Source organism: Myxocyprinus asiaticus, chromosome 20 (genome assembly GCF_019703515.2).
Source record: "Myxocyprinus asiaticus isolate MX2 ecotype Aquarium Trade chromosome 20, UBuf_Myxa_2, whole genome shotgun sequence".
Classification (NCBI taxonomy): Eukaryota; Metazoa; Chordata; class Actinopteri; order Cypriniformes; family Catostomidae; genus Myxocyprinus; species Myxocyprinus asiaticus.
This window is the reverse complement of record NC_059363.1, coordinates 29,794,996-29,821,463: the sequence shown is the minus strand read 5'-3', so window position 1 is coordinate 29,821,463 and position 26,468 is coordinate 29,794,996. Positions and strand designations below refer to the sequence as shown.

The 26,468-nt window shown below is 39.0% G+C and overlaps 1 protein-coding gene across 5 annotated transcripts in view; it reads left to right on the top strand.

The window, feature by feature from the left end:
- Nucleotides 1–16,141, top strand: part of LOC127411308 (DNA (cytosine-5)-methyltransferase 3A-like) — an 87,627-nt gene extending 71,486 nt beyond the window's left edge. For 4 of the 5 annotated variants that reach the window (XM_051646791.1, XM_051646792.1, XM_051646789.1 and 1 more), the window contains 12 exons: nt 1,036–1,080; nt 1,172–1,251; nt 2,855–2,967; nt 3,058–3,241; nt 6,488–6,572; nt 8,268–8,413; nt 9,477–9,567; nt 9,759–9,907; nt 11,621–11,706; nt 12,109–12,178; nt 12,270–12,388; nt 12,903–16,141. In XM_051646791.1, coding sequence (XP_051502751.1) covers nt 1,036–1,080; nt 1,172–1,251; nt 2,855–2,967; nt 3,058–3,241; nt 6,488–6,572; nt 8,268–8,413; nt 9,477–9,567; nt 9,759–9,907; nt 11,621–11,706; nt 12,109–12,178; nt 12,270–12,388; nt 12,903–13,044 — 1,310 coding nt within the window. In that variant the 3' untranslated portion in view covers nt 13,045–16,141. The remainder of the gene's footprint in view (nt 1–1,035; nt 1,081–1,171; nt 1,252–2,854; nt 2,968–3,057; nt 3,242–6,487; nt 6,573–8,267; nt 8,414–9,476; nt 9,568–9,758; nt 9,908–11,620; nt 11,707–12,108; nt 12,179–12,269; nt 12,389–12,902) is intronic. The other variant, XM_051646790.1, reaches the window with a different exon arrangement.
- The last annotated feature ends 10,327 nt before the right edge of the window (nt 16,142–26,468 follow it).

The window sequence follows — 26,468 nt, the reverse complement described above, 5'->3', positions numbered from 1 at the left end:
GGGGACGAATCTCAGTTGCTTCTGCGTCTGAGAAAGTCAATCTGCGCATCTTATCCTGTGGCTGGTTGAGCTTGTTACCGCGAAAACCTTGCGTGTGTGGAGGCTCACACTATTCTCTGCAGCATCCACGCACAACTCACCACACTCCCCACCGAGAGCAAGAACCACATTATAACGACCACGAGGAGGTTAACCCAACATGACTCTATCCACCCTTGCAACCGGGCCAGTTGGTTGCTTAGGAAGCCTGAATGGAGTCAGTCAGCACGCCCTGGATTCGAACTCGTGACTCCAGGTGTGGTAGTCAGTGTCTTTACTCGCTGAGCTACCCAGGCCCCTGGAAAAATTATATTTTAGCGTTTTATTTAAATGCACCAATATAACAATACATAGTGATAAGCAGAAATATTTACCTTATTTACATACATTTTTACTAGGGCTGTCGATTTAATGCGTTAATTCGTTAATTAATTTGATTACAAATTTTAATCGATTGACAGCCCTAATTTTACTAAATATTTTAATATACTGTATAAAAAATGCCATACAGCAACCTCCATGAACATTTTTAAGTGCTGATGGAATCGAATAGTAGAATCAGAGTTTTGAATTGATTCATTGAATCAAATTTACCAACTTAAATTGTATTTTTACTATGAAAGTTTAAGTCAGAGGCGCTAGGGATCTTTGGAAACGTAATGGCCAAATAAAAAAGTGGATTAAAAGAATTGTGACAATCACAATGTTGCGTCATTTTATATTGCCAGGAAAGTCATTGCAAATATATCCTCAATATTTGATATATTGCCCAGCCCCATTTACATTATTTCTGAAAGTAATGTTCATGTCAAGTGAACACAGTTGTGTTTTCAATAAAAAAAATATGTTGTTACAAAGTTATGTCATGGTAAGCCAGTTAAGTCCCACAAGTCATTTGATAGAAATCAATGTTCAAAATTGGCCAAATGTCTTGAAATGCTGGGAGGTTTTCCAAGTTTTAAACAACTATTTATTTTATTTTCTGTTGTTTTTCAGAGAGACTTGTATACGAAGTTCGTCAAAAATGTAGAAACATTGAAGGTATGTATGTTTTTGTTGTGTTGTGTCATAGCTCTCTGTCTGGTGGTGGTAGAGCCTCTGGTAATATCTCTCTCTCTTTGAACACTTTTAGACATCTGCATCTCCTGTGGCAGCCTTAATGTTTCCCTGGAGCATCCACTCTTCACCGGAGGAATGTGCCAAAGCTGTAAGGTAAAGCCAGGAAATTCCTGCTTCCTACTTCCTTTAGGACTGCTTTGTTAACCTGCGTGTATACTTTTGATCATTTCCATATATTATATATGCTTTATGGTCTTGACAGATACTTTTTTTTTTTTTTTTGTGAAGAGCGACTTTTGAAAATAAATTTGTATATATAGGTAGCTAAGCAAATAAACTAAGAACCTTAAGCTGAACTTTATACCAAGATATTAGACAGAGATACTAAAACAGTACTAAGACCAGCTGAGTCAATGATTAAGGTACTTAAAGGTCAGGGGGGGCCTGGGTAGCACACTGGCTACCACTCCTGGAGTTCGCTAGCGTGCTAGTTCGAATCCCAGGATGTGCTGAGTGATTCCAGCCAGGTCTCCTAAGCAACCAATTTGGTCCAGTTGCTATGGAGGGTAGAGTCACATGGGGTAACCTCCTCGGGATCGCCATAATGTGGTTCATTCTCAGTGGGGCTTTTGGTGAGTTGAGCGTGGATGCTGCAGTGGATGGTGTGAAGCCTCCACACACACTATATCTCCATGGCAACACACTCAACAAGCCACATGATAAGATGTGCAGGTTGACAGTCTCAGACACAGAGGCAGCTGGGATTCGTCCTCTGCCACCCAGATTGAGGCAAATCACTACACAACCACGAGGACTTTTTTGGGAATTGGGCATTCCAAATTGGGAGATAAAGGGGAGAAAATCCCACCCCCAAAAAAGGTACTTAAAGGTCAAATCCTGTTGTTCTAACAAGAGAGAATAACAAATTAAACACAATCATAATTCTTTTAAAATTCTTAATTTAATTTGTAATTGTAATTTTTTACAAGTATCATGAATTTTTTAGTCATACATATCAATAGGTTTCTTAGGGTTACACCACATGACCTAAACAAAATGTGCCTTTTCATAAAGATGTCAAAAATGTTAAAATGTCAGATTTTTTTTTATTTTATTTTTTACTTCACACACAGTCATGAGCATCTAAAGGGGCGGCCTCAGATTTATGGTTTTGTTTTCACATGACAACAGAATGTCTACCTGCATGTTGGTTACACCACCTGACTTTGATTTGATGGACAAAAGTTTTTTTTAAGTATTATTAATATTTGAAAGCAAAAATTCTCACTGCTGATTTTTTAAAGAAATATTAATAACAGGTTATTCCAAACTGCCTGTGCTTTGAAACATTTCAGCTTTTAATTACTTTATTATTATTATTATTATTATTATTATTATTATTATTATTATTATTTCCATGTCTCCGGACAGTGACTTAGACATTTTTTACTTCAAACCCCAGAAAAAAATATCAAAGTGTCTGTGAACTCAGAAATTGAATGCATGTTTATCATAGTAAAGGTGTGTTCAAATAATTGTGTTGTGTGAATTGCTTTTGTAATGTATTTTTGAATAACGTAATAGATCTGGACAAAAAACTGAGCATCACATCATTGACCCATAAATGTCAATCTCATATTTTTTCTTCACCCGAACAATTTTATTATGCCAAATATTTTTACATTTTTGTTAGCCATGTGTGCCCACAACTCATTTATAAAAAATAGTTAATATTTCTGTGTCTGCTGTGTTGTAGAACTGCTTCCTAGAATGTGCATATCAATATGACGATGATGGGTACCAGTCCTATTGTACGATCTGCTGTGGGGGGAGAGAAGTGCTCATGTGTGGAAACAATAACTGCTGCAGGTAAGACAATCATTGAAGATTATTGTTGTAGAATTAGTGTTGTCTCTGTTAAGTCATAATGCAGCATATATCCTCTTGTGTCGTCTGCAGGTGTTTCTGCGTGGAATGTGTGGATCTGTTGGTGGGGCCCGGCGCAGCGCAGGCAGCTATTAAAGAGGACCCGTGGAACTGCTATATGTGTGGACCAAAAGCTCAATACGGCCTGCTGGAGCGCCGGGCAGACTGGCCTTGTAGGCTGCAACACTTCTTTGCCAACAATCACGATCAGGACTTTGTAAGTGACTTTACTCTTTGAAGAATCTCAATGAGAAAGAATAATATTATTGCTTTCTTCTGCAATTCATGACTTAATTTGTTAAGGATTGTCTTAACAAGAGGCTAAAACAAGATAATCTGGTCATAATGTTTTCACTGTTCATTAGAAGTTAGATTCTGCTAGTTTTAGAAAAGTTTCAACATCAAACAACAACTCTCTTGTTTACCCATTTAATGCCTGTTCACCCCAGAGTGCAAAATGCAAATTGCAGGCAAAATTGAAAATCATTTCATCAGGTCCAATACATTTGAGCATACCTTAAAAAACACAACCTGTTTGACAATACAAATTCACTTAATGCATCGTAGAACTCAACAATAAAACATTTTTGCATCCATCTGCAATGTTTATTTATGTAAACAACATTGCGCGCCTAGCCAATTTGTTGTCAGCGTCTCACACAGGAGTGATGCATTTTTAAAAACCGGTGTCAAATTAAAAGAACTCTTTGAGACACCTACTTGGACTGGGTTAAAATAATGATTATCTTTTCTTAGTATCGATTCTTAAATCCCAAGATTGATCTTTTATTCAGTGAGAGGAAATCACTCGCATTTGCAACCAAATAATGCAACTAAAATGTCTATGATTAGCTACTGGCTAGTAAATGTTCCGATTTCACTCACAAGTGGTCCTTAAGAGTTCAATTTTGATTTGAATCGATTGTGTAATGCATTTGTCATTGAATAACGTCTCTTTTAATGTCCTTTCGGTTCTTTACAGTCAGTTGTTGATCAAAAACAAAAAAAACATTTAATTCTAATCGCACATTGCATGGATGACGTAAAGCCACTCGAGTCCTCTCTCATTAATATGCGCTTATTTACAGACGCTCTTTGTAGAACAGCTGGTTTTCTTAAAGAGACAGTACCGGTTTTAGCAAGTGTTCAACAAATCAATATAAATAATTGTTAATAGCACAAATTATGCATGTAAACAATAAACATGTTACAAAATATAGTATATTCAATAAAATACGATGTGTATTGATGGAATACATGGATTTGTTCATTTTTAAAAAGTTAAAATGTGACCAAAATGTTGAAAAACTAATGAAATATAATTAGTAAAATTAATAATTTTGTGATTTACCTAGTTAGACAGCCCCCTGTATAATTAAAAGCATTATCTGGGAGAGAATCTCTTTCATATGGAAGCAAGGTGGACATTATAACTGAAATATACGCATATCAATCGATATCGAAACGAAATCGTAATTGAATCAAGAGCTTGTGAAATGGAATCTAATCGGGAAATCTGCATCAATACCCAGCCCTACCCAGCCCAGCTTTTTTTTCTCCCCTTTTCTCTCCAATTTGGAATGCCCAATTCCCAATGTGCTCTAAGTCCTCGCGGTGGCGTTGTGACTCGCCTCAATCCGGGTGGCGGAGGATGAATCTCAGTTGCCTCCGCAACTCATGTGGCTTGTTGAGCGCGTTACCGCAGAGACATAGCACGTGTGGAGGCTTCACGCTATTCTCTGCGGCATCCATACACAACTCACCCCGCCCCACCGAGAACAAACCACATTATAGCGACCACGAGGAGGTTACCCCAGGTGACTCTACCTTCCCTAGCAACCGGGCCAATTTGGTTGCTTAGGAGACCTGGCTGGAGTGACTCAGCACGCCCTGGATTCAAACTCGTGAACTCCAGGGGTGGTAGTCAGCGTCTTTACTTGCTGAGCTACCCGGGCCCCAACCCAGCTTTTTTTAATGCAAGAACATGTTTGATCTGAACAGCCCCTAACATTCAACAGATATGTTGTCATTGTCCTGGAATGTAACATCTGTTTTACACTGCACACCGAAGCAGGACAGAAGCAGTGCATATTTTTTTCGGCATCCATGTTAACAAATTAGTGTATTTACATCGGAAGAAGAAGAAGTGCGTCAATGCGAGGCAGAAGCTTCGTGTGAGCAGCACTGCAGCGGGAGATTCGCCACCAAATTTATTTTTGCTGTGCTGCTTATGCTGATTTAAAGTGATAGTGCACTGTTGATGGACATCATGAAGATGAGTTGACATGAAAAATGTTTTATATTGCACAGAATAAGCATATATATATTAGTAGTCTAGTGTGTTTTCTGTATTAACTGCAGCTTATAGGAAAACAAAATAAAATAATTTAAAAAAAATTGACAAAAACAATGACATTTTTTAATAATTTAGCTTAAGCAGATATACAAATTTATCATCTAAAACTACAGAATACTACTTATAAACATACTAAATAAAATGGCCTATTATAAACGACATCATAGAAAGCAGGTCTAAAGGGATAACAGCAAGACCCATATGCACAGCAAGTGCTAACAGGTAAACAAATGCATGCGACTCCACGTGTGGTCTGTAAATTCAGACCTTACATCAGTCTTGTGTTGACGATGGATAATAACTTTTAACGATTAATTAACAAAGGAAAAAGCATGAGACACATTTTCCTCAGCTGTTACAGATGGTGAGTTAACACATATTCTTGGAAGTGCGTCCTTTTTGTGAGGAAAGCACAACAAGATATTTTTGGCAGAATATTAGCCTCAGTCACCATTCACTTTCATTGCATCTTTTTTTTTCCTTAAAATGAAAGTGAATAGTGAACATGCCTTTTCATAATATGAGGGTTAGTAAATAATGATAACATTTTCAATTTTGGGAGAACTATCCTTTTAATAGTTTGAGAGTTTTACTGTGCGATGATATAAAGATGCTCCTGTTTCATTTGGTCTGGATGCAAAGGGTTTAGGACTCTTAAACCCTTTGCTTTCCATAACAAATGAAAAAGGAGCATCTTGGCTAACAGCCAGTGTGCTTGAAGAACAGCCAAATAATCTTCGGTTCATTGTGCCTCAAAAAATAAGTCTTAACATCTTACAGTTTTAGCTTACATGCTCAATTCTTTGTAGAGAAAACAGTACAGGTCGGCAAGCGTTTACTATTGTTGACGTTAGTGAATACTGAGATGTTTAACAAAGAGCACAGATAAGCAGCTACAGGTAATCACATGAGTATGGTTAATGAAACTGCCCAGCGATACTGCATTCATTTTACAACAATAACCCCTTGTTACTGGACTGGTTTAACGTAAAGGGCTTCTTTGTTACTTACAGACAGTATGTACAGACAGGTACTCTTTCATTACAGAAACAGGGTGCTTTAATGGTCCCTCTTGTCCCCTGTCCTTTCTCCTTCCTTCTCTTTCAGGAACCACCAAAGCTCTACCCTCCGGTTTTGGCAGAGAACAGAAAGCCCATTCGTGTGCTGTCACTTTTTGATGGGATCGCAACAGGTTAGTGAAGAACGGCCGACCTCCCTTTTATCCTCTCAGCAGAAAATAGTGCTGATCACATTACACTAATTCTGGCTTTTAAAGTGCACTTAGCTTAACTGTAACAGGGGCCGCCCATCGATACTTCTGTACCCCTCATATTCTAATATGTGATAGTATTGTGAGGATTAACTGCAATTGCAATGTTGACCCAATAGATGGTCTACTTAAAGTCAATGTCAAATCAAAATGAACCCTATTACCTCTCTTCATACATGTTCCTGGTCTTATTCTGTAAGATTCATCAGTGCACATTATTCCAAAGAGGAATAAGGATTGTCTTTGTAATTATTAATTAAAATGTATTTACTTGTTTCGCATTTTAAACAACTTTCTTTTTCAGCTGATGCCACCAAGGCTGCACTGTGTAATGTTAAAGGGATAGTTCACCAAAAAATGAAAATCCTCTTATTATTTACTCACCCTCATGCCATCCCAGATGTGTATGTCTTTTTTTCCCCTGCAGAACACAAATGAAGATTCTTAGTAGAATATCTCAGTTCTGTAGGTTCATACAGTGCAAGTAAATTGTGACCAGAACTTTGAATGCCCAAAATCACATAAAGTCAGCATACAAGTAATCCATATGACTCCAGTGGTTCAATCCATGTCTTCAGAAGTGATATGATAGGTGTGGGTGAGAAACAGATCAATATTTAAGACCATTTTTTTACTATAAATCTTCACCTTTGACCAGCCCCGACCAGTAGGTGGCGATATGCACGAAGAATACGAATCGACAAAAAACAAAAGAAGAAGAATGTGGAAGTGGAGTGGACTTATATATTCACCTGTTTCTCACCCACACCTATTATATCACTTCTGAAGATATGAATTTAACCACTCGAGTCTTAAGGATTGCTTTTATGCTGCCTTTATGTGCTTTTTGGACCTTCAAAGTTCTGGTCACCATTCACTTTCATTGTGAGGACCTACAGAGCTGAAATGTTCTTCTAAAATCTTAATTTGTGTTCTGCAGAAGAAAGAAAGTCAGACACACCTGGCATGGCATAAGGGTGAGTAAATTATGAGAGAATTTTCATTTTGGGTTGAACTATCCCTTTAACCAACAGCCAAATAGCTGTTTAGACCTTGTATTTGGCTACTGTTGAAGGTAATGCAGTATTTATACATCTTGCCAATAGTTAACTCAGTAATTTAACTTTGGTTCATTTTAATATTAAAAAGGTTACGACAATTATTATCGAGACATGCCAAGATGCTCTCAAGTGTAACTCAACCTTTGGCCTGTACATCCCGGTCGAAAAGCTTCCTCAAATGTAAGTGCCGTCGTGTTTCCGGAGTAGTCTTCCACAATCAACTGCAGACTTGCATTTAGGTCTGGTTCCATTCTGGATGAAACTCACACTTTTCCTAATTTTACAAAAATAATAAAATTTCTTTTACATTTTAAAATTCAAATATTCTAATCATTTTTTTCAAATATCCTGTTTCACCAAAAAATATGCTACATTATGTATGTAAAATAGGTTTCGAAAGACGTTTCATGTTGACTGATCGTTACGTGTGATATGCACATTTATGACTGAGAGGAGAACGATTCATCTATTTACCATGTAGTGAATGAAACTTACATTAAGCATACAAAAAACTGTATATATTTTTTAAATGTCAAGGTGTTTGTGAATTTTTTAGGGCTGTTGGTTCTAAAGGAGCTGGGGATCCAGGTGGAGCGCTACGTGGCCTCAGAAGTGTGTGAGGACTCCATCACTGTGGGCATCGTTCGGCACCAGGGACGCATCATGTATGTGGGTGATGTGAGGAACGTCACCCGCAAACACGTGAGTGTCCACAAGCATCTTTCATCTTAGCTCCCTCATACTTGGTTCACACACCTAAGTTTTCTCATTGGCGATGTGGTTAGTTCATGCACTGACACATTCAGCTGTTGTTCTTATGCGGGTGACACAAGTTTGAATCTGGCATGCAGCATTATACCAATTTAAAATTAAAAGAAAAAACATGCATATTACTATATTCATTATAATGCTTTGTAATTTTATATATATATATATATATATATATATATATTTATATACGTATATATACATGTGTATATATACACCGATCAGCCACAACATTAAAACCACCTGCCTAATATCGTGGTTTTACCAGGTCCCCCAAGTGCCACTAAAACAGCTCTGACCCGTCGAGTCATGGACTCTACATGTGTTCTGACACCTTTCTATCATGGCCAGCATTACATTTTTCAGCAGTTTGTGCAACAGTAGCTCTTCTGTGGGATCGGACCAGACGGGCTAGCCTTCGCTCCCCACGTGCATCAATGAGCCTTGGGCGCCCATGACCCTGTCACCGGTTCACCGGTTGTCCTTCCTTGGACCACTTTTGGTAGGTACTAACCACTGCATACCGGGAACATCCCACAAGACCTGCCGTTTTGGAGATGCCCTGACCCAGTCGTCTAGCCATCACAATTTGGCCCCTGTCAAAGTCGCTCAGATCCTTACGCTTGCCCATTTTTCCTGCTTCACACACATGAAATTCAAGAACTGACTGTTCACTTGCTGCCTGATATATCCCTCCCCTTGACAGGTACCATTGTAACGAGATAATCAATGTTATTCACTTCACCTGTCAGTGGATTTAATGTTGTGGTCGATCAGTATATATAATACAGTATATATATATATATATATATATATATATATATATATATATATATATATATATAAATATATATATAAATCTTTAAAAAAATGTATTGTAATAGTGTCGGTGTAATTTAAAATGTAGTTACACTTGTGTCCTGACTATGCACAGTTGTAATACTTCACAGTATTAATTTACTGTCTATTCTTTTTCTCTCTTCCGTATCACTCACAGATCCAGGAATGGGGTCCATTTGATCTTGTCATAGGTGGAAGTCCGTGCAATGACCTCTCCATAGTAAATCCTGCAAGGAAAGGTCTCTACGGTACAGAATATTGTGCTGTGTGTCTGTGTGTTCAGCTTTTGCATTCATGTCAATAGAGCATAACTGTAAATATCAGTGTTTCTTTGCTGATTTTGCCATTTTTATGGTTATGTGTTGCATTGAGTTTGTCTCTCACTGTCTCTGTCTATGTAATGTTGTTTACATCTTGTTTTTTGTCACTGCTCTCTTAGAGGGCACAGGGCGGCTTTTCTTTGAGTTCTACCGGCTGTTACACGAGGCTCGACCTAAAGAAGGAGACAACAGGCCTTTTTTCTGGCTCTTTGAAAACGTGGTGGCCATGGGCGTCAGCGACAAGAGGGACATTTCTCGCTTTTTAGAGGTGCGTGGCTCTTAAAGTCAACATGAAATCCAAATTCACTCTACAATATTTAATTTCTTAGAACATGCTCCTCGTCTTATTGTGTACGATTCATCAGTTCACGTTATTCCAAAGGGGGAAAAAAACATCTTCGTAATCTTTCGTTAAAAGTGCACTCTGTAACTTTTTTATTTGTATCATCTTGGACACTGACACCTAGCGGCATGGATGCAACATCATTCAAAATCAACTGATTTCAGTTTCAGATGCCATTTTAAAAATTCACTATTCACAGTGAGCTATGATAACTTATGATAACAGGACGATTACTAAGTTTATGCGAGTAGTATTCAGCTGGTCATGTGATCCAAACATGTCAGCCCCCATGAGTGGACCCTCTCCATGTAGAATAAAACAGCTTTTATAAGGTTTCTGATCTGACTGGAGTCTTCATCTCATTTGAGTGCTTATGATTTTATACTTATATTTTTTTAATTAAAATTAATTTCTTTAGGTGTAAAACTTTTTTTAATGAGGAAAGAATTACTGAGCGCACCTTCAAAATATAGTAACCTGCACCGCCTCTGAAACGACTTTCCTTTTTTGCTGTTGCAACCGAGGCCATGCATACGATAGATATAAGCTGCACACGTGGGGGAAATAATGTTAATGTTTAATAGCTAATTGTCAATAGTTAACAATAATTTAATTCATAGTTATCATTTACTATGAGAATTGGCTGCATAATGTTCTGTGATTAAAGGGATAGTTCACACAAAAATTTAAATTCTCTCATAATTTACTCACCCTCATGCCATCCCAGATGTGTATGACTTTCTTCTTCTACTGAACACAAACAAAGATTTTTAGAAGAATATTTCAGCTCTGTAGGTCCATAAAATGCAAGTGATTTGTGGCCAGATCTTTGAAGGTCCAAAAAGCGCATAAAGGCAACGTAAAAGTAATCTATACAACTCCAGTGGTTAAATTCATGTGGGTGAGAAACAAATCAATATTTAAGAAAAGTCCTTTTTTACTATAAATCTACACTTTAAACAGCCCTCGCGATTTGCATTCTTCATGCATATCGCCACAAAAAAGGGAGGGATAACGCAAAGGAAAAGAATAAATAAATCATATTTGCACAACAGCCCAGTAGGTGGGGATATGGACAAAGAATACAAATCACCAAAAAACAAAAGAAGTAGTGAACGTGCATAACAGGACTGTGTGAAAGTAGATTTATATATATATAAAAAGACTTAAATATTGATTTTTTTCTCACCCACACCTATCATATCACTTCTGAAGACATGCATTTAACCACTGGAGTCTTATGGTTTACTTTTATGCTGCTTTTATGTGCTTTTTGGAGCTTCAAAGTTCTGGTCAACATTCACTTGCATTGTACCTACAGAGCTGAGATATTCTTCTAAAAATCTTCTGAGATGGCATGAGGGTGGGTAAATGATGAGAGAATTTTCATTTTTAGGCAAACTATCCCTTTAAGAAAATATCTGGATGCTGTCTTATAGTGATGTTGGCCTTTGATATAAACCAATGCTGCCACCTTGTGGTAGACTAACCGGCTGTATAAGAAAAATTAACCCTTATATATTCGTTCAGTCAGAATGTTGTAAAGGCTCATTTTTGCACACCAGGATAGTTTTAATTTAAAGGTTTCTGTTATTTTAGAATTTGCGATGTTAATATATAACCCTCTGCTTCTAATAGTGCAACCCAGTCATGATTGATGCTAAGGAGGTATCTGCTGCCCACAGAGCGCGTTACTTTTGGGGTAACCTGCCTGGCATGAACAGGTTAGTCATCCGTGGACAACAGCATTTGCTCTGAACTGCTTCCTTGGTTAAAGTGACGGTTCACCCAAATGACAAATCTGTCATCATTTACTCACCCTCATGTTGTTCAAAACCCCTATGAGAAGTTAGACAGAAGGACAGCTTTAGTCACCATTCACGTTTATCGTATGGAACCAAGATGCAATGAAAGTGAATGGTGACTGAGACTAACATTCTGCCTCCTTTTGTGTTCCAAGGAAGAAGCTAAGTCATACAGGTTTGGAACAACGTCGGGGTTCATCAGCATCAGAATTTACATTTTTGGGTGAACTATCCCTTTAATTTCCAAACTCATTTCACTGCAGTGTGAACATCTCCCATTTTCACTCTTTCTCATCCTTATTTCCTTTCTGTTCCTTTTAGACCGTTGACTGCCATGTGCACTGATAAACTGGACCTTCAAGACTGTCTAGAGCATGGCAGGACAGCTAAGGTACTGTAAACCGCCTAGTAAGACCAATCATTGATTGATTGCTGGATTAATCTTTGTGCAGGAACACAAACAGCATTTTCGTCTTTTACAGTTTGACAAAGTAAGGACCATTACCACTCGGTCAAATTCCATAAAGCAGGGCAAAGACCAGCACTTCCCTGTCTTCATGAATGAGAAAGAAGACATCCTGTGGTGCACTGAGATGGAGAGGTAAAAGAAAATACCTTTAGCAAAAGTAGAACATATTCATCTATATGCGCAAGGAGCCTGAATATCTTAGTCAGTGGATTTTATTCAGCGGGTCATGGGTTCAAGTCCGTTTAGTGGAGGATCAGTCGGTTTTTTGTGAACCCTTTGTGGTTTAAGATCACATAAATAAAGAAATGGACAGTTGAAATTGTAATGTGAGAAGGAGGCAATGAAGTAATAAAAGAGACATCACTATGTAGGAAATCGGTTGCTTGAGACAACGGTCACTTATACAGTTTGACGGTCATTGTACAAAAATACTTGACTGCAGAATGAGCAATCAGAATCAAGTATTTCATAGAGCCGTGTAATAATAATCTGTAAATCACGATATACTCTTCTAGATTATATACGTATATATACATTATACATTACGTATATATAGACATTAACAAATGTGACTTTTTACTTGTGTGAATACAGAAACTAGTAAACAACTAAAGTGCTGTTCGTTTCTCTTATTTCTGGACACCAGGGTGTTTGGCTTCCCTGTCCACTACACAGACGTGTCTAACATGAGCCGTCTGGCCAGGCAGAGGCTGCTGGGGCGGTCGTGGAGCGTCCCGGTCATCCGTCACTTGTTTGCACCACTCAAAGAGTACTTCGCCTGCGTCTGAACACAGTACAGATGAGAAAAATCAAAACTGATGTAATACCGACAGCCTTGAAATTGCGCTCTTGTATGTTATTAGCAAGTTAGACATCAGAAAAGGTATTTTATGTTTGTTTTCCTCTGGTTTGGAATAATTGACTCTTTTTTTTAAAAATTCTATTTAATTTTTGTATTATTCATTTTACTTTTTAGCAGTGTTATCCAGTATTTGAATTGTTTTATGTGTGCAAGCTATACTTGAGACATGGCCTCCTTTTAAGGCACTGAGAGATGATATAACAATTTTCAGAGGCGTAAATAAGGAAAGTTTATCAGATGTAATACATACTACATGGTCAGAAGTGTGTGGACACCCCCTTCTAATTAACAGCTTGGGCTAGGCCCCTTAAAGGGATAGTTCAGCCAAAAATGAAACTATCGCCATGATAGTAAGTCATTTACAGTGTAAGTGAATGGGGCCAGATGAAAAACGTTAAAATACACACTGTTTCAAAAGTATTGCCACAAGACGTTAACATTATATGTGTGAACATGATTTTAGTGTGATAAAATCACTTAATAACCTTATTCATTTGAAGTTATATCCAAAATAACAACTTTATTTTCAGGATGACGTAACGCCGTAAACCCTGTAATCTAGGAAACAGTGTAACATCAGCGGTAAACCCTGATTTTAACACATGTAAATCATGTTAACATGTAAAATGTTTACATCTTGTGGCTTTACTTTGGAAACAGTGTGTATTTTAACGTTTGTCATCTGGCCCATTTCACTTCCATTGTAAGTGCCTTACTGTAAACGTGATTCGAAACAAGGGGCGAGTCGAAATAAATTTTGTGGTAATCAACATCTACTGAACCTGGAACATTCCTCAAATGCCAGTTGTTTTTAAATGAAATGGCCAACAAGCACATATGGTTATGGTGTTTGGGTGTCCACGTACTTTAGGCCAGATAGTGTATAAAAAAATATATAGCTGAAGCTTTTAAGTTAGCCCGAACATTGACTGCCTGAGTGTTTGATTGTCAGGCAGCGTTGAGGTGCTGACTGGTCTAATTCTCATGGTGCGCGTCTTTCCTCTCCTTCAGCATCTGAGCCTTGGTGAGAGTGAAAAGAGGGTATCTTTCTCTTCAGTGTCAGGGGAGCTCTGTCTTAACCAATCCAAAACACCAGATCACAAATACCTCTTTGTTTACAGTTTCTATACACAACTGAAGGTAATAAAAGGTACTACTGTAATAGGTGACAATATGGTGCTTCAAGGTGGTGAAAAACATTGCAACTCATGTGATGCTACTTCTCAAAACAAGATGGGGGGGGGGGGGGGTCACGTTTTGTACCGTCGCTAGGTAAAACGAATGACGCTAAATCTTCGACAGGTCAAACCAGGTCTGCCACATATCATTTAATATCTTTTACAGCCTTTTTGTACAATATCCTCTGGTGCTCTTTTAAAAAGAAAACACCTCAGCCTTTCAATCTTTGAGGTCTGCTTCCTACGTTATGCCTACAATCGGAGCGCATGACAACCAGCCACATGGGCGGTGATGTTTTTTGTCATCCATACCTTGAAATCAAAGGCTGTAGTGAGCTAATTTTTTTCTAGTGTCACACAGACCAGAATCATTACTGTACAACTCGTAGTGTGCGTGGCGGCCGCGGAAGGGTGACGTAGGTCCTTTCCCGGCCAGGTGGATCAACCTTCGACTGTGGTGCGCGCGCAGACTATTTTCAGTCAGGTGCAAAACTTTAAAAGGCGTGGCTTCACAATGTTCTTCTACCTTTTTATAGCAAATTTTGTGCTGTGTTACCAACAATATCAAGCACTTTTGTACATGTATACTTCTTTATTTCTTTGATATTTTTTAAAAATCTTTCCTCTTGATTCTTGTGAACTGTTTTTTGGGTTATGTTAAATGATGTGAAACTCTTGCCGTTATATAAGGTAATACTTTGTTGTGTACAGTAGGGCTGTGCCAATGCATAGATGTGAAAGAATGAGCTAGGATAGAATAAGTCCATCTGTCGTGCTGGTGGGGAAGTGGCTGAATTCAAACACCACCCCTCTCATGTTCTCACGTGCTACAGAGTCGCTTTATCATAACGCGTGTCGAGAAAGTAGTGTCTGCTCACAGCTCTACCGGTATATAATCCCTGTAGGAAATTAGTCGTTTTCACGGATGGGGTGTCATTATGACACAATCATTAACTACGTCTGGTCCTTAGCGTAGATCTGAAAACATAATTATGGATGTTGACCATGTCAATAATTTAGTTTTAACATGCAAGCTATGTAATAGATGAGGCTAAATTTGTGAATTTTGTTAGAAACGGGCTCTAATGAAAACCTTGTTAGCTTCTTTTTTTTATTTAAGGCATTGCACTGCTTACATACCTTAAACTTTTTTCATGTTCAGCAATGTTTCTTGTTATTTTCCAAATGCCCAGATTTTTTGTTTTGTTTTGTTTTTTTGTACATTTTGTACATAGAAATTGTCTGTTGCTTTTTTTTTAAATGACCTATGAGATGTACAAATATAATTCTTTGCTAATATATTATAATAGAATCAAAACAGCGCTCAAAACGCAAAGAGAGGGTGTAATTGACACAGTAGCAACAGGTAAATTGACATAAGCTATAAAGCAGCAGGGTGTTAGAACTGCGTGTCTTTTGTAATTCATATTTATATGTGTTGAATGGGGGGGGAACTAATCACTTAGCAAATGAGTTTGCTAAGTGATTTTAACAGTCCCATCTTTACTGCACAGCCCTACATACAAAAGTGTTTTTTAATTAGATTTCTTTTTTTTTTTTTTTAAGTAATAAGAGAGGGATTGTAGGTGTTTCATAAGGTGCTAAACATTTTATCTAATTGAGAAAAATATATTATTTGGAAAAGAATTAAACTTGTCTTGATATATATATTTTTTTTTTCCTGGTGATATTGGAGAAGCACTATTATTTTACTCTCTCATATAAAGATATTAACAAAGGCATTTTAACTTTGTACTTGAAAAAAATAATAAATGATGAAAGATTCTTATATTGTTTTAGAATAGACATTGCTGTAGTTGGTGCTTATCTGTGGAAAATCATGTACTCATAATGGGAAATAACAAAAAAAAAAAACATTTTAATAACTTTTGCTGTCAACATGTACTTGCTTAATATTCAGGCAGAATTGCTTCTAAGTCCTACATTCCATGCCATTTATCCAACCCTCCATTCTAATTTTTTTATTTTATTTTTAGTTTCATTTTGTCATTTTATTTTCTCTGTTTTGTTCAATTTTGCTTTCTTTTGGTGTATTTTATATATATATATATATATATATATATATATATATATATATATATATATATATATATATATATATATTTGGCTGTAACAGCCTCTTGTTTGCTCTCCTAACAGGTTGTCTGTATATCTCAGTGACACTGTTGATCTGTGTGAGCTCTGTTGTGTCATGTAAACTCATTTTCAGGCCTTATCTCCTTCTGCAATCAGCTCATACAGCAAATGTAGCAGTCATTCACCACCTCTCCCCCTTTCTTTCGTTATGTGCCCAGAACGAAGAAAAAAGGCTCCTTATGTACTTGTGCTGGAGAACACTTGAATAAATGTAATGTTTTTTGTGGAAAAAAGTGCATTTGTTTGTTTACTTTACACATATTTACAGCAAATACTCATGATTAAATTGTGAATGAAATTTTGTAATAATAATGTATTTAAATATTTTATTTAATATAATATTAGGGAAAGGACATCAATTTCAAATATATAATGTAGATAGAATAAAAGAGACCTGGGGCAAGTTGTCAAACTTTTTAATACAGCTAATATTTCTCAGGGTAGGTTTTGTTTTTGAAAGTTATTTTCTGTATAGTAACATACCTAAAAAACAAAAAACAACAACTTGAGCATTTCCATAGTTACAGTCCAGGGAAAAAGGTACAGTTCACTGAACACTGCATAAATGCCCCAATTATGTTCACTTCTATATTCAACAGCTATTGCAAAGAAAATATACTGAAATTTTTGTATGGAGGATAGAATTAACAAAAATAATAAAACTTTAAAAGGGTTTTAACTAGGTGCTTGAAACCAATATACAAAACCACTGCTAGAGAAAACACATCATTGGAGTTTTGACTCAAAAATTTAGTAACTGAAATATTGCCTGTGACAACTAGCCCCAGTCTTCCCTATAGATATAAACTTATATTGAAATAGGAATATTAATAACATACAGATCTGCTCATAAGTTTACATAGAAGAATATGTGAGATGTCTATCATTACAAAATATGTCAATAAGAGCAATAATAAAAAAAAAATTGCTATATGTTTTACTGCCCTGAGGAAGCTGTTTGACAAAATAACTGAAATGTGAAGTGATGTTTTATGTTGGTGTGTTGTTTGAGTGCATAACCCTTACAAAAATGAGTTGGCACTCAATTACAACACATATAAACATTCATTTTCACAGAAGTTGCAAATCTGTTAACCCCTAAAAACCATTTAATTTAATATATGAAATTAAAGAATAAGTAGGAAGACAGAAAAGTGATCAGTAAAATGGAATTGCTTTACAAAGTCTGTTTTTTCTTATTTTTAAAGCTTCTGTGCGTCTGTGCATAATGGATTTGGAATCAAATTGTTAGATATATGTATGGGTATATATGTGTATATGATGGGTTAACTTATACAGTACATGCACATATGCATTTCTTTACATTTAATTATTATTTTATTTGCTGAATAAAATGTGGACGGTGGGAGAAAATGAATACCACAAAAATTAGAAAAAACTTATTAATTGTGTCTATAGTGGAAAAAATGCAAAGTACCAAAAACAATAGAAGAAGAATGTGAAAGTAAATGTTTAATTTATTGTAAAAAGGACTTAAAAATGTATCTGCTTCAGAAGACATGGATTTAACCAGTGGAGTCTGGTCTGGTCACCATTCACTTGCATTGAATGGACCTACAGAGCTGAGATATTCTTCTAAAAATCTTTATTTCAGTCTACAGAAGAAAGAAAGTCATACATATCTAGGATGGCATGAGGGTGAGTAAATGATGAGAGAATGTAGATTTTTGGGTGAACTGTCCCTTTAATCTTTATCGCAAGGCAGCACTGTATTGATATACCTCAAACATTCTGGTTATGGTTTGTTCTTAATCCCTAACCCTAAGTATTAAATTAATGCAATTAATTCAAGCCAAACCGCTTAACGTATAGGGACATGCAGTTACTGTAAGCAGTTTTTGGTTTTTGTAAACTTTTCAAGAAATTGAATATTAAAATTTTGAAATCACCCATTGACTTTTATTGAATTCAGCATCCATAATCTATCAGAAAGCAATGACATCATCGTATTCATAGTATTTGCAAATAAGTCTTGCATCAATTTTTATTATAAATTGTAATTGGTCTTTTCTTTTTTGCATCAAAGTGGCAAAACTGAAGCTTGAAACCAAAGCTTATCTGAAGGAAATGCAAATGGAGTTTACCATTCTACTTTGTTTAATTTCGTTCATTTTGAATCATTTTAAATCATTTTGTTTCATGCCTTCATTTCCTAGATGTGGGTGAATTACATCTTATTTATTATGCAAATCGTTACATATTAATAACACCATTTGTATTATTTATGTATATACTTACCCTTTTCTCCATGATATGCTGCTGATGGCTATGATAAACTTTACTGTTTAATTTACACTTATTTTATCCCAGCAGTGGCATTTTTGTCAAGCTGTGATGCTGGAGTTGCTGGAACATCTGCAGTGGGACAGGCTCTTTCAGTGCCACTAAATGGAGCTGCAGGGCATCAAGGGACCACTGCAACCAGGCCAATGAGGTCGCCCAAGAAGCGTTGGATGGAGAAAGTGGTGAAAGAGCCTGATATGCAACAACTACACTGTAGTTTAAAATATATTTTATGTATGTAACTATATGTTATCTATATGTTATCCATTGTTTAGAGATTGTAGTTGGTAATATGACTGTCGATTTGTAGAGATTGTAATAATAGTGTTATTTTTGATGCACTTGAAGTAAAGCATTAACAAATATTAAAATAAACAAATTGTCCTGTTTAAACAGTTTTCTTTTTTTTCTTCTTTTTTATATTGTGTGTTGCCCCCTCAAGCATCAGTGACTGCAGTGGCAACCATTTGTGATTGTTGTTTATGCATCTCTGTATTGTCCCGAGCCACTCACTTCTCTTGACAAAAAGTCTCCAGGTACTGTAAGTTCTTTGGTTACCTTGAATGCACTGCATTTTTTATTTCTTCAAGACTGATCATCACACTGTGAATTCGGTGACTGGAGGACGAAAGTTCTGTTGCTGAAATCGGCCTGTGCTTACCGAAATTCTAACCACTGCCCCAAGTGGCCGAGCTGGAAGATTTGTTGACCAGTTGAAATGTCCACAGAGTGGTGCCAAAAGCAAGTTGTACTTTTAGTTGTAAATAATGTAATACAGTCAATAGGAATGCATATTTTATAAACTCTACCCTCAACCTAAAGCACCAAACCTAAACCTAATTTTTAGTTGAGGAAAATTTTTTATTTTAGAGCAAAAATGCAACCTCTGGTTTCCTATCAATTCAGTTCACTTTGACATTGCAAAATGTAAGGGGATTCCTTGCACGATGACCTAGTTGAAACCCTTGTACAATAACGCCAATCCTGTGATTGGCAATGGTGTTTAAGCCCTGCCCCTTTAGGCGCGCTCAGCCTATAAAAGCATGTGTGCAAACACAATTTCTTCAGAATTTTCTTCCTTCAAGACTGAGGACATCTTCATCTTGGAAACCCTCTACACTTCACCGTTGAAAAAAAACGTCTCAGCAGACATATCTTCTATGCGAGAGCGGACAGGACGACTTGTCACCCGTGCCTACAGTGAGAAGGATTACTGCTCCCCTGCAAGGGTTCCAGTGAAGAGTTTCTCCGCTTCGCCATCGAGGACACTCTGGTGTACGGGTTCTTCACTTCGAAGCTCACCGTTGACAATGTGGCGCTCAGCGAGATACCACCCACCTCCAGCATCGCTCTGGCTGGAGTTACTGTATCCTTTACATATCTATATGTATATCTATATGTATATTACTATAAGCTTCAGGGCTTTCACAAAAAGAGTATCTTGTGTATGCATCTTTTTTAAGATGTCGTTTCACAAGTGTTCTACATGCGAGCAGCAGACGAGCATGAGAGCTGCATTCGTTGCCTGGGCCACGCCTAGGCCAAAGCGGCTCTCATGGAGACAGACTGCCCTCACTGCGAGGGTATGAATCTCATGGGTTCACACAGGGAGGCACGGCGGAGCTGCGAGGTAGAGATAGATGTTTACGAGGAGGACCTTGCACTGGCGCAAGCCCGACGAGCCTCCCGAGCATCCGATATAACATCCTTACCTCTGTAATATTCATGTGATGAGCTCTGGCCCCTATTGGAATGCACGGCTTCATTACGTTTGGCAGCTCAGATGTTAGGGATGACGCTGTATCCCTCGCAGCATCTGGTGAGTGGTCCATGGAGAATGTAGCCGCCCCTTCCACCAAACAAGGGCAAGGAGCGTGCACATGTCACTGATAGGGAGCTTCTTCGCGTACTTTCGAGGGTGGTTGAGGAGCTCTGTCTTGAGTGGTACCCTCCGGCAGAACCGCAAAAATCTTGCCTAGATGAGTGGTTCCAGCAAACCGGCCATCGCCAGCAGACCGCAGCCCGTAGGCATGCACCATTCTTTCCAGAGGTACACTCAGAGCCCACGAATTCCTGGCGTGCACCCTACTCGTCGCACACTTAGATTGGAGGGGCTGCCTTCCTCACGTCAGTGGATCACGCTGAGGAGAAGGGCTATGCGAAGCTCCCTCCGGTAGAACAAGCGGTCGCAGCCCACCTCTGTCTGGCTACCACCATGGGATTGAAATCCCACCCCGCCCACCCCTCCAAGCCACATCGACTGATGTCCGCACTGGCTGGAATAGCTAACAAATCAGTGGGACAAGCTTCAGCACTCCACAGGATGGTGGTGCTACAAGTGTTTCAGGTTAAGCTCCTCAAGAGTATGGATGAGCAAGGCCCAGATCCAGAGCTTTTCAAAGAGCTCCGCACTGCCACTGAGCCACAAAAGTGACCGCCCAAGCCATCGGGAAGGCGATGAGCAGCCTGGTGGTCCTGGACTGGCATATCTGGCTCACGCTGACAGAAATGCACTCTGAAAATGCAGCCCTCCTTGACACCCCGGTGTCACCTGACAACCTTTTTGGAAATACTGTAGAAGGATTTGCTGAACGCTTCGCAGCTCAAAAACAGTCGCAAGCGATGAAACACTTCCTTCCGAAGAGAAGCAGCGCTTCCTCCCAACTGGCCTGCTCACGTTCTACTTCTGGTCAGAGGCTGGCTAAGAATCCCACCATCGCTAATCCAGTGCCGCCAAGAGCTGCCATTGAGCCGTCGGTGAAACCACGCAAACCGTGGCCCAAGCGAAAGTGTCTGCCATCTCAACATGAACCCTGCACCAAGGGAAACCCCACCCCCCAATAAAATTCAAAATCTCCTCGCAAAGAATGCGATAGAGATTGTTCTGAACCGTGATTCCCACAGCAGGTTTTCAAGCCATTATTTTCTCATTACAAAGAAAGATGGTGGGCTCCAGCTTATTCTAGATCTGAGATGCTTGAATCATGCGCTCACGAAGTGCCCGTTCAAAATGATAACTCAGAAACAGATCTTATCGCACATCCGTCCACAGGACTGGTTTGCGGCACTAGACCGCAACGAGGGAACTGCATATCAGTCAAAGTCCTTCCTTTCGGTCCGTCTCTGGCTCCTCGCACATTTGCAAATTGTATCGATGCGGCGCTCGCCCCATTGAAAATGAATGCCGTGCGCATTTTGAATTACCTCGACAATTGGCTATTACTGGCCCAATCAGTGGCTCAACTGAGCAGACACACGGACCTGCTGCTTTGCCATCTAAAAAACCTAGGTCTAAATGTCAACTGGGCGAAAAGCACACTTTCCCCCAGCCAACAAATCTCCTTTTTGGGAGTCAGGCTCAACTCAGTGAGCACCTCATGGGCGAGTGGGTTCAGACCATTTTTCTGTTTCTGTCTCAGTTCAAACTGTGGAAAACAATTCCTCTGAAGTCATTTCAGAGAATACTGGGGTTTATGGCAGCAACGTCCGCTGTCATACTGTTAGGTCTGTTACACATGAGACCTCTTCAGTACTGACTCAAGCGACATGTACCGCAACATGGCTGCGCCACGGGCGCATGCGTATTTGCATAACTCACAGATGTCTAGCTGCTGTAGCACTTGGACAGCTTCAGCCTTTTACCAACAGGGTGTTATGATGGGTCAGATTTTCAGGTGAAAAGTAGTGACCACAGACGCATCCAACATGAGTTGGGTGCAATGTGCATTGGCCACCCGGCCTTCAGCACCTGGACAGGTGCGAAGCGGGTGTGGCACATCAGCCACATAGAACTGCTGGCTGTCTTTCTAGCCTTGAAGGCTTTTCATTCTGACTTAGTGAATCACCACGTGCTGATTCATTCAGACAACATGACAGTAATGGCATACATAAATCGCCAGGGCGGAACTCGGTCACTGAGAATGATGAGCCTGACACTGTGCTTCCTCCAAAGGAGTGGGCGCTATCTCCTGTCTATACGCGCTACATATGTCCCAGGTCACCTGAATTGCGGGGCAGATCTGCTTTCGTGCCAAGGCACATTTCTAGGGGAGTGGAGACTTCATCCTCAGACAGTTCTGAGTATTTGGGAAATATTCAGTAAAGCAGAAATCGATCTGTTCGCCTCCGTGGAAAACGCCCACTGTCCCCTTTGATCCTCCTTGTCCCAAGGATGTCCTAGCCCACAAATGGCCGGCTGAACGCAAATATGCATTTCCCCCAGTGTGCCTCCTTCACTCTGTCATCAGCAAAGTCTGAGAGGACAAGGAATGGTGCTGTCGGTGGCACCGAAATGGCCCAGTCAGTCCTGGTTTCCGGAGATGATAGAGATATTGGACGGCCACAGCCAGAGCCGTGGAACCTGCACGTGTGGCCTCTGAACGGCGCGCATCGGACGAACCAGAACCAGTGATGAACACCATATTACAGGCAAGAGTGCTGTCCACGAGACGCCTCTATGCACTGAAAAGGTTTGTGTTTACTAATTGGTGCTCTTCACGTGGTAAGGACCCGGTGAATTGCTCTATAGCTGAGATCATCACATTCCTTCAACAGTGGTTAGACTCAGGTCTTACTCCGTCAGCGCTTAAGGTTTATGTAGCAACTATCTCAACATATCATGCACCGGAGGCTGGCTCCTGTATAGGCAGACATGAGCTTGTCATAAAATTCCTTAGAGGAGCGAGGCGTTTGAACCCCCCTCGCCCGGCTACAGTGCCGACTTGGGATTTAAATCTGGTGCTGAAAGCACTCATGGGGCCACTGTTCAAGTTATTTGAATTAACTGAGTTGCGTGTGCGCTCTCTAAAGACCACACTCCTGTTGGCTCTGGCATTATTTAAATGGGTGGGTGACATACAGGCACTGTCGGTCGACAGCTCATGTCTGGAGTTCAGACCGGGTCTGTCAAAGGCCACCATTAAACCTAGAAAAGGCTACGTGCCTAAGGTTTTATCAAAGCCCATCAGGGCTCAGGTGGTTCGTTTACAAGCCTTTTTTCCCCCACTGTTTAATTTAGATGATGAATAATCCATGCATTTGTTATGCCCTGTGCGGGCATTACACACATATATAGAGCGTACCCGTCAGTTTAGGTTGTTGGATCAGCTCTTTATTTGTAATGGAGGTTGCACAAAAGGCATGTCTCTCTCCAAACAAAGGCTTTCTCACTGGATTGTTGATGCGATTGCCCTTGCTTACGAATCACAGGGTGTGAATTGCCCTATTGGCATAAAAGTGCATTCAACTAGAGGCATGGGCTCTTCATGGGCATGGACAAATGGTGTGTCCTTACAAGACATATGTCTGGCAGCAGGCTGGTCTTCGAAAAACACGTTCGCTAGGTTTTACAACCTAGACGTGGCATCTATTCATTCACGAGTCCTCTCGGTATAGTTACCCTAGCTATTCGCAATGTCGAAGTGAACTGAATCAATAGGGAACGTCTCTGGTTACACATGTAACCTCGGTTCCCTGAGATGAAGGGAATGAGACATTGTGAAAGCGAACCACACTACTACTTCAGAGTTTCGAGGTTCGAGCGATGTGCTCTTGTCCCTTAGTCAGAAAATTTGGAAGAAATGGTGTTTGCGCACCCACTTATATAGGCCGACTGTGCGCCTAAAAGAGCAGGGCTTAAACACCATTGCCAATCACAGGATTGGCCTTATTGTACAAGGGTTTCAGCTAGGTCATCGGTGAAGGAATCCCCTGGCGATTCATAATGTCTCATTCCCTTCATCTCAGGGAACCGAGGTTACACGTGTAACCAGAGACGATAGCGCTCACCATTGATTATGTGATTACTTCCTGGTTTCCACTGAATCCGAAACCCATGTCTAGGAGTAAACGTGATTACTGTTTGGTTTCCATGGGACCAGAACTCATGTCCCAGAAATTGCACTTGTGACACTCTATCAGTAGTGCCACAGAAAAAGGTAAACATGTTTGAACTGATGCAAAGTTGTCTGATGGGGGATGGAGCTGTCAGTAATTCGGCAGAATTGGGTCGATTTCAATCTACATGAACATTCTGAAGCAACATGTCGATTTCCTGTGTGATCATGTTGATTCTCCACACAGTGACTCAATAATGATGTCCGGAGGCTGTAAGGCATGTAAGGCAATTACGAACTGGGGGGCCCAGGGCTGCAAGTTCTCATGGCCCATCAACTTAAAAAAAAAATGTGTATATACCCTTAAATATGTGTTCTCTATATCTGCATGTTTTCCCTACATTACAAACAAATAACTTGGCTTAAGTGGTTGGGGAAAATAAAATATTGATATTTTGTTTTCACACACTAAAGTGTGTGGAAAAGTATTGATTAAAGTAGATATGAGACAAACTATAATCTTGGTTTGACAAAACCTTGTCTGAACGTTTAAAATAGTTTTAAACGCTTGAAGTTAGACATTTTTACAGGTCTTACAGTCAGAAAAAAAGGTATGAGGTTTCCAAAGCAAACTCAGCTCATTTGAACATTCTGTCAATGTAATGTAGTTGTGGGGATTTGTGTCCACTCTGAAAGCAAAAATTATGCCTTCGCAGGGCACTTGGTTGGGAGTAATAATAATGGTAGCCAAGCTGTAGGGTTGTTCCAAACAGAATTTCCAATCAAATAAAATGACCACTATTTTTGAGCCCGACACCTTTCAGCCCTCCAAAGCTCTCACAGTGGAGGGTGAAGTCTTTGAAGGGAACAGGGTATCAGGATGATCACTCCTGAATAGAACGCACCCCATAATTCAGATGAGTAAGAACAGATACAGCAGCGTGAGCCAGAACTGCCTTTGCAGAGTTTGTTAGATGTAGCTTAAAAAAGTGGAAGTTAGTAATATACAGTTCCATCAACTAGCCTTTAAACACAAGCAATAAAGCAGTATGTATATTTGATATTTATTTTTTATTTTTTTGATACACAACAGTGTAATCAGATTTTAGTGGTTATGACAGGTATTTTTAAATTATTTGGCACTATTACATTAATGATCAAAATTTTTCATTGTGTAAACTGCATTGCAACCCTCTACAGATACATGAATGGAGATAATTTTAATTATGTTTTAGCTTTTTTTAAATGTACAAATTCTTAATTCTAGCAATAATATGATGTCAGGAAATTGCATTGCACCCTAACCCTATCATGATGATGCCACTGTGTAAAATTTCATGTCAGCTACAGATTTTCAACAAAAAATATTCACAAGATTGGAACCTAAAAATGAAAATAGAATTACACATCTAACATTTAACTTGTATTATGAAAAAAAATTGCCTTAGCTCTCCATTGTGACCTGCATGATTTACCTAAGTGAGTGTCAAAAAATTATTATTACTATTTTATACTAATGCTGTTACTAGGTTAACATTAGGTTTATGGAGCAGGGCTCTGCATGGGTTTCACCAAACCCATCCATAGTTGCTGTAGATTTGTTAAATTCTTCAACATTTAAAGTGTTTGATAAAGTTAAAATATTTCATAATGTATTATTGTCCCTTTAAATACAGTATATGCAAGTTTACACATTTATCACACATTTTGTTAGATGCTTGTTTATGTATTCCTAATTTGCAGCATTTACAAGTATTTACACTGAGTTTATATGTATATGTATTACAAGTGCTAACATGGTATACTGTCTCTTTAGGAACAGCGCCTGCTCAGCAAACGTGTTTCAGTTGAGTGTTTTTTGGATTTTTTTTACCACA